The sequence below is a fragment of the Apteryx rowi genome, unplaced genomic scaffold (genome assembly GCF_003343035.1).
Source record: "Apteryx rowi isolate R43461 unplaced genomic scaffold, aptRow1 scaffold_103, whole genome shotgun sequence".
NCBI lineage: Eukaryota > Metazoa > Chordata > Aves > Apterygiformes > Apterygidae > Apteryx > Apteryx rowi.
In genome coordinates this window covers 533326-542430 of record NW_020447231.1, presented here as the reverse complement: position 1 = coordinate 542430, position 9105 = coordinate 533326, and the positions used below count along the sequence as shown (strand labels likewise).

General features: G+C 39.7%; 1 protein-coding gene across 2 annotated transcripts in view; it reads left to right on the top strand.

The window, feature by feature from the left end:
* Positions 1–482: 482 nt before the first annotated feature.
* Positions 483–9105, top strand: part of SLC9A4 (solute carrier family 9 member A4) — a 35122-nt gene continuing 26499 nt past the window's right edge. Inside the window, exons 1-2 of one of the 2 annotated variants that reach the window (XM_026066499.1) lie at positions 483–1141; positions 3450–3910. In XM_026066499.1, coding sequence (XP_025922284.1) covers positions 880–1141; positions 3450–3910 — 723 coding nt within the window. In that variant the 5' untranslated portion in view covers positions 483–879. Of the gene's footprint in view, positions 1142–3449; positions 3914–9105 lie in introns of both variants that reach the window. The other variant, XM_026066487.1, reaches the window with a different exon arrangement.

The following is a 9105-nucleotide window of genomic DNA, read 5'->3' as shown; positions in this document are numbered from 1 at the left end:
TGACTGACTTTCTAAAAAAATATTTCGTAACATGGTGAATGTCTTGTTGGAGGAGGGTAACGTGGTTGTCTAGTAAATGTCTTGTTGGCATAGGTAAAACGGATGTCGAATACAAGAGGTACCTGACTTTCAGTTTTGTGCATGTAGTCTGACACAGATCTTCCTCTTTTTATAAATTGTTTGCTAAAAATTGTGCCTAAATTAAACACATGCATTTAAGAGAAATAATAAGTTTTAGGGCTAAATGAGGATGTAATTTGCCTGGTCCTCCACCAGATGTCCCTACAGTAAGCCCTGGGGAGTACATTTATTTACACACCAACTATTTTTTTATGAAGTGAGGAAAGACCAGTGAGCAGTGCCAACTGTGGTACCTCAGTTGCCAGCTGCGCTGGAGAGGCAGGCAGGGAGAGAGGGAGAGACGAAAGGAGAGAAGGTATGGAGCAGGCTCTTCTGCCTGCTGAGGGTGCCACTGTCTCTCCTGCCTGATACTATGTACTTGTGCTGCACTTGCTGCCTGAGTGGTGCATGTTGCTGTTTAGTTGTCTTTGACAGTGGGAAAAATCAGAGTGAGTGGAAAAAGAGTGTAGTTAGAAGGGCATTATTCTTTAACAGGATGATGCTGTGACAAGAGTTGATCTGGGTCTGAGGAGCCTGTAGAACCGGTGCCTTCATTTAAACTTCAGGTCTATCTGTAATACAAGGAAGAGCAAAGGCAGTTTAGGACTTTAAAAATGAACTCTAAAAGGCAAATGAAGCATCCCTGATGAAGAAGCAGCTGAGAATACGAGCAGTGCGAATTGACAGGTGTGAGTGTGGCATACCTTATGCACCCACCAAATGCTACGTCTGTAATAGAGGAGAGTCACAGCCCCAGATATGGGCTCTCTTGTGCTCACACGTGCAAACCTTTTGAACTGGTTGCTGTTGCTGTTGATTCTGGTATGCCCTTCTGCTGCTGTTTATTCAGATGAGCCCAATCTGAGCAGTAGTTTCTTGCCTCACTATGAACCTGACCATGGGGGTGCTGTTGGCTCTTCACAAGATGGAAGGCTGCATGTTTTCACAGTTGATTATGGTTACGTGCAAATTCCTTGTGAAGTTACTCTTTGGATACTCCTTGCCTCTCTTGCAAAAATAGGTAAGTAAAAAATGGGATCTTGGGTCTTTCTATCTGGGCAAGAAATTAAAAACGTACTACGTAACCAAGTATTTTACGTGTATTTTTGTGGCTGGGATTGTTTTTACAGGCCTTGTACTGGAAAGAACAGGTGTGTTCTTTGACTTTGACAATGACATAATTTCAACTGTGAATGCTTCTAACTTATTTAAGTAAATATGTCACCTGTAACACTGATATCTCTTGGGTCATCCGTGCTTGTGAGTAGCAATGTATCTCCTGGCCCCCTGGTGCTTTTCATTCTTTTTTCTAGCCTTGAAACTTCACAAGATATCAGAGCCTACAACCTGCCATAGCTGTAGAAATCAATAACAGATGACTGAGACTTTAAATGTATTTAATCTGGGGGGGGGGGGAGAAGGTGAGAAGCATTCTTCTGTTGTGTGAATAATAGGAAACAGTTCCCTGTGAGTCTTTATTTTAAATGTTTGTTGTCTGAAGTTGCTCTGAGAGACTAATAGGGTGTAAGTCATAAGAGAAATAGGGTAAGTGCTATCTGAATGCATACTAATACATCTAGTTTCTATTGTAGCTCCACATATGTATCTGAATGAAGAAAGACAAACTCACATAGAAGTAGGGTCTGCAATTAACACAGCAAAAATAGCTCATCATCTGTCCTGTAGCTGTATGACTGGGCTCAAACTGGTTTGGCCATTTAGAACTACTACAGCAAAATTAAATAAATGGTGAAGTAAATGACATTAATATGAGGAGCTGCATACAAATGATTTTCTTGCCACGGGATTTTCATCTGATTTTCAAACATTGCTATAGAATAGACTGTTTTGTGAGACTGATTTTTTTCTGGAGGTAGCCTGAAGATATTGTCAATTTTTCATGTTGTAGTCAAACAGCTGTCAAAGATCATTACTGCTGACCGTGATTTGGAAGTTTCATAGTAGCTGATCATCCCAATCCAACTTCTATGAACAGATGTCTTCACTACTAAAACAATTATCAAAATTTTCATGAATGCAACTTTATTGTTATCTCATCAGCAGAGTGTGTTAGCAGTGAGCATATTGACCAATTTCTTTATGCATCATCTATAAAAGCACAAAACTTGCCATATGGCATATCTACTCTATAGTCTGGTTTTGAGCAAGAAATAGATACTTCAGAAGAGGAACACTGTGATCCTGAAGAGTATAAAGACCTGTTCCTTTGCTGGGAGTTTTCCAACAAAATTATTGTTGAAAAGTGTGGTGGTGGTGAATTCCAAGCTACTTTGGAAAATGAGTTAGTCTGAATAAATGTCCTGATTTTGTTACCTAGGGAAGAAGATTACCAAGTTGTTAAAAATTTTCAGTGTGGCATTCATGTATGATCTTCCTTTTGGATTTTAAGATTTTGGGGTGTGAAACATTTCTGAGATCTTGAAAGCCTTTATGGGATGGAAAAATAATCCCATCATTCTGTAAAATTGACAGAAGATTTGAATGTGTTTTTTTAATTAAAAAAGGAGATTAATAAAGCTATGACCATAAAATACTTTTTTGTTAAAAGCGGTTAAACTCCCAAGGAAATCATTTTAAATTTCATAAAAAGAATTTTCCTCTTCCTTTAATTTGAACATTGCTAGTTTGAAAGTTGCGGAAATGCAGTCACGTCATCAACAGCTCAATTTATGGGATGAAGGTTCACCTAACTTCAGGTATGGAGACACAGCCACTGGATTACAGGTTTCTTAGTTTGTCTCATTCTCATTCTTGTAAACTTAGAGCAACTCCTTACATTTCTAGATGAGGCAGCTCTCATTCACAGTATGTTTATACAGTACCTAGTACAGTGACTAGATGAGCCATTGTTAGGCATTATCACAGTATCAGTGTCAAAGGAGAAGAATTATATGAATGCATTTGCGGTAGTAATACATCAAAGTAGGCAGGAGGAGATTCACATCTGCAATATTTATATGATGAGTGCAGCCCTTTTTCTTGGCAGTTATTCAGCAAGGATTTTTTCCAAATTGTGGAGAACATTTTCAAAATGTCCGTGTGCAGATGTTTCTCTGTTTCTAGAAATGGAGTCCAGATTCAGTCAGAAATCAAGAAAAGATATTCATGGCCAAGTTCTTCCCCTGTTGTATCGATGCAAATCCAGAGACAATTCATTTTGAAGGGAATAGTACTGCTTTTGTATTTACACTAGTAATTCTAAGAGCAGAACCTGGCCTTCTGAAGACAAAATATTCAATGATAGTCAAAACATCTGTCTGGATGTCAGGTTAATTTAAACTTGAATAATACCCAATTTTTTATTCAAGGTTTCCATCTCTATCACCGATTACCAAGACTCATGCCTGAAAGTTGCGTCCTGATTGTCATTGGAGCACTAGTTGGAGCAATCATTTTTGGTACTGATCACAAATCCCCACCAGTGATGAACACAAGTATTTACTTCTTGTATCTCCTTCCACCTATTGTTCTGGAGGAGGGTTATTTCATGCCAACTCGCCCATTTTTTGAAAACTTTGTGTCCATCTTGTGGTGGTCCGTGCTGGGATCTCTCTTGAACTCATTTGGGATTGGCCTCTCCCTCTACGGAGTCTGCCAGATAGAAGCCTTTGGCCTGACCGACCTGAACCTGCTGCAGAACTTACTCTTCGGCAGCATGATTTCAGCTGTTGATCCTGTGGCAGCTCTGGAAGTTTTTGAAGAAGCCTCAGTTAATGAGCAACTTTATATGATGATTTTTGGAGAGTCATTGCTAAATGATGGCATAACTGTGGTGAGTTTGTTTCCATTCCTCATTTTCCTCTCTCTGGACTGTTGTGTCTTGAAGGGTTATTTGGCGCAGGGCAAGAGTAGCTCGATGATCCCAGACACCTTATTGTATGGATACACTGTTGGCAACCCACACATGATTTTACATATGTAAAAACTGCATCCTATATTAACTCTTTCAGAAGCAAACTGCCGCAGAGCTGCTGGAAAAGGAAAGCAAACACATTAGACAGCATACCCTGCTCTTGCATCCACTGAAGAGAATGGATAAACTAAAGCTGATTATGCTGCTAGGATCAGTGTAAGATCTAGCAACATTTTTGACATTGTGCAAGCAAGTAAACAGAAAATTGTTGTACTTTTTAAGGACTGATTGCAGCTGGATAGCAATATAGGAAGCCCTTCTTTGTCATGTGCCACTCTGCCAAAAAAACAGGTGTGGCCAACCCTGCATCACTCCCTCCTCCAGCCCCTTCTCCTAAGAAATTCACACTTCCTCAAAGAACTTAGACAGAAATTCCAAAAGCCACTAATGACTTTGCATAACTCTGTTTCTATTCGCACAAACTGACAGCTAACAATTGTTCACCTTTCTCAGGTGTCTTATCTCAAGTGTACAGAAACAATGCTTCTGGAGCAAGAGATACATATTTTTTGAAACAGGAAAAAAGATTTTTTAGAAAGCTCCTTTTGCTAATGCTTACCCTTTTTTACCATTATTTCTACTAAAATTTCGAGCAACCTTTAGGTTGCTTTAGGACACAATCAACTAAAACATCAAGAACACRTATTTTTTTCAAGTAAGAAATTTCAAGCAGGAAATTTATTGCATGGGAACCAACAGAATCATTCATGTGCTGAAAGCTAACTGCAGGTTAAGGAGTTTTGCTAGATAAGATCTTTATAGAATTTAAAGCACAGGAATCTGAAACACATTAAAAAACTATTCAGATACTGTTAAATATGAAGCACAGCACAACTTGGACTTCTTGTAAAATCTGTACAGAGTTCATTGCTGAAAGGCTTCATGGGAGTAGTGCAGTTTATGAGTAATGTGAAAAGGAAAAGGAAAGAAAAAAATAATTTCTTGTGGCTACAGCCTGTTGATCATAAATCCTTGATCTTTTTGAATCAGAGATGTAGAGCTGATGTACAATTAATGGTCAAATATTACTTAAGTTTGCACACATACTGCTTATGTGTTATAGTTGTAACAAAAAATATGCATCTATCACCGCCAGTTGTCTTTTTGGTTCTTTTAAGTGCAGACCTCAGAAAGTAACACCCATTCCTCACACTGGGAGAGGTGATTCAGTCCATCCATTTTTTAACTGGCTCTCTACCCTGTCTACCCTTCGTTCCCAGCTGTGTGTATGATGTGGGTTCAACTCATTATGGCATTTACATGAGCTTTCAGTCAGGATCCTGCTAGAGCATGAATTTGCAGGGATAGAAAGTCTTTAAAAGTAGTGGTATTTAGGCATTCCTCAGAGGTGCAGGGTGTGTTAGTAAAAGAAATGAAAAGGCTGTACATAGGGAGTGTTTCCTGCACCACTGTGAGTTCCCTTTGCCCTGCTTGCCTCATCTCTGTGGCTCTGCTCACAGCAGCTATATTGCCATCAGTTTGTCAACTTCTGCTGATATACCTCTGCATCCCTCACCCCTTATCCATTTTCTGGGCTTTCAAGTTTCCAAATTCTCTACCAGGCTTTCTGTTTGAGAAGATTGAACTACTTCTCACTTGGATGGAGCCAATTAGGTGGCTTTTTCCACTCTGATACCCCCACTTGTTGTTATTTTAAAGTTCTCAAAACTGTTTACCTCAGATGTCTTATCTTATCATTTCCTCCCCGTTTCTCTCTTAACAGCTTCCTTTGAGTTAACTCTATGTGTTTAAAAAGGTAATATGACTGAGATATATTTAAGTGTACATATTTTGCTATTGTTTGAATACAAATATCCCCCCTGTTCTCTCCAACTTGCTTATCAGCTTGAACATTTTTTCTGCAGCAGAAAAAAATGTTATAAATTTTGCTGAACTTTTATTTTATATCTGGGGCAGCAATAGATCCCTCTCTTCCATATTTAGTTTAATAACCTGGTATAAAAATTCCCCAAACTGATAGAATGTAGAATGAAAGTGGCGATTTAGGAATTATTTCTTCGACTGAAGGAACTGGCACAAAAGTTGATATTTAACCCCTTACCCATTATCTTTAGAAGGGCTAAGTCAGTGGGCGTAACAAGAAGGCTCTAAGTCCTGTTAATTACTTCTTTTTCCAGTTACAGCTTCTGAGCTGAGTGTTAGCATTAGAGTGCAGACAAGAACAGGAGCGGGCCTAGCATGAGTTATACACAAGTGGCATTTTAAGGTCTTGTCTAAAACAGTGACCTTGGTAAACCCAGTGCAGATGCCATTCAAACCTGAAGACGCTAAAGCTCTGTGGAGGACCCTGTTTTAACTGTAAAGCTTTTCAGGCATCTGATGCTCTGCTTCTGCACGTACTCAGATCACCTCTGTCTTGACAGGAGCTGAGCACCTGCATGCATCAGGAAACAAAATATTTCTCCTGACTATTTCACCTTTGAGCCTTCATTTTAGAAACGCTCTCTGAGAACACCTAGTATATCATGCTGTGCTCAAAATGAAGTGGCAGTGGCCACTTTCTGTCATGGCGTCATTTACCTCTCTGATGCCTCTGTGGAGGGCTTTGGTCGCCAAGAAGTATGAGTGTCAGGAAGGAGGATGGAGATATTCTCTACCTCTGCTGTGGAAGAGGGTCTGTTTAGAATAAAATAAAATTCATGCAGTGAGAAAGAAGAAAGAAAGAGTTATCAAGGCTGTCTACATTGGTGGTTAAGGCACTTGCTTGAAAATCTTAGTTTCCAGTGCTTCTGGTATGGATAGCTTGTGCGATGTTTGTGTCACGTAAACTGCAGAAGCAACAGCTGGAGCAGGGATCCCGGTCCCGGGGGAGGTCCCCTGTGGGCAACAGTCACACTCACTGTTCCTCTCGCCAGCCCTGTAGGCCACCCAGCGGTATACCACTACACGATAATGTCTCCTCAGAAAAACCCGAAGCGTGACATTCACAGAGTTGTTAAATGAGGCCTGCTACAAATCCATCCCTTCTTTCTGAATGAAGCAAGGCATCCTAAGCTGATTCAGGCTTTCCTACCATTTAAAGAATTATAGTAATCCGTTTATTGGCAGAAACACTACAAGGTAACTTAGCCAAGCAGCATTTGCATTCCACCTTACTTGTATGGTGACCAATCCAGGATGTTTTACTAAACAGTTTATTCCCACAAAGCATGTCACAAATAAGGAAATTATGTTATTATACACTTTAGGAGCCAGAAAAAGAAAGACAAACTTACTAAGTCATTTGCTGATGACAATTTGCCTTACTCAAAACTCAGCACTGTTCAACACCTTGGTACCAGTTAGAAAGACACCTAAGTCTTAGCCAGAATTTGTAGTCAGCAAGAAAGGGGGAAGAGAGAGACAGAGCAGGCTTTGTAATTAAGCACTTTAGTAAATCCAGTAAGGTTTATCTACTGTTGAGACAGGAACCCCCTTTTTCTTTTCTGCCACTGAAAAGCCTAATTTTATACACAGTCATCAGGAAAAGCAGCTCTGCTTATTTTTTTAGGATGCTCTCACCTGGAACATTTTGTCATGCTTTGTCTGTCCCCCAGAAATACTAGCAATGAGCCTCCTGCAGAACAGACTWCATGACAGCTCAAGGTTATATGTTCCCAGCAGCAATTTAAGATTAGATAATAGCTGGGGAATGATTATCATCCTAATGAGCTTGACTCTTCTACCTGCAAATATCTGCTTTAATCTTCTTAATAGCCTTCTTAAATTAACTATATGAAGAAGAAAGACCAAAGAAACTCAGATAAGACAAGTAGTTTTGGTCTGTTTTGTACCAGATGGCTTTTGGGACTAATGCTTTGGTGTAATAACTATGGAGAATTTGTGTCGTTAGATGTTTCCAGCATTCTCTGGAAAACTGAAAGCCAACCTTCCTGTGGTAAACATTCCCTGCAAACAAATCTGACAGGATTTAATGTCAACCAACTGTCAGCAGCCTCTAAGACCTTTTTATTATTACCCCCTTCATCCCTGTGGAAACCTTCTAATAGCTTTTAAAAGGTGGATGAAAGTGGAAAATACTGAAGATTTTTCATCATTAATTTCTGCAGAAGAGAAATTATTAATAATATAAGTATGATAAACCTGTCTGATCTAAACTTAATGAAATTATCTTTACAGGCTGAGCTATATAGTGTAGTAAATTCAATCTCTCATGTTATCTGACAGTGTTTTCTTTTTTTTCTCATTTCAAGCTTTCAAGTCAAAACATATGTGTGAAGGGTCTTTAAGCCCTTTAGAGTGCAAACCAAGAAGAGCTTTTAGTGCCTGCTGTGAGACTGGCAACATTGACACGGAGTTACTGCGAAGGAGATTAAGTGGCACCCCCCCAAACCACATGAGGATAAAGAGGCTGCGAACTTCCCCCTCCCACACTACTGCTACACTAATACAAAATTTGTAGGGGGTAGGATGGGCTGGGAAACTGTCAGCTTACTCAGGTCCCTGTGGGCAGCTCCAAATGAGAATGTTAAAAATGAAGAGGTTTAGGGCCAGACCAGGGCCTTTTTTGCCAGGCTGGGAAGGTGTCCTTTGGATATTTCTAGCTGTGAATACAGTTGTGACAGCCATTTGCTGTTTTTTTTTTTTTTTTAGTGTCAATCAGCATAGGCAATAATTACTGTATTAATAAGGCAACTCATTAAAACTTTGATTAAACAAGAGTTCTATTATGTCTAACACCGATAACAGAACAGTAATGACTGTAGTTATCTAGAGGCAATATGATACTGGGCTTGCCAGCTCCTGTCCCCTCTGCTCTGCTCTCTTTCTTTTCCATTGCTGTTGTGATATATTTCACGATTTTTATGTATCAAGTATTACTGAAAAACATTTGACATTTTGAAGTCCATCCAATGAAGTTTGTCCAGTTTACAGATCATGTTAGACTGCCTAAATGGGATTTAGGACAAAACTGTGATTTTTAGTCACTGCCCTGCCCTGCCACATTCAGAGACAGAAAGATAACATGAGGGAGAGCCTGGGGTTGTAGGGTACACAGCTGCTGCAACAGCAACTTCTGCTGCAAAGGC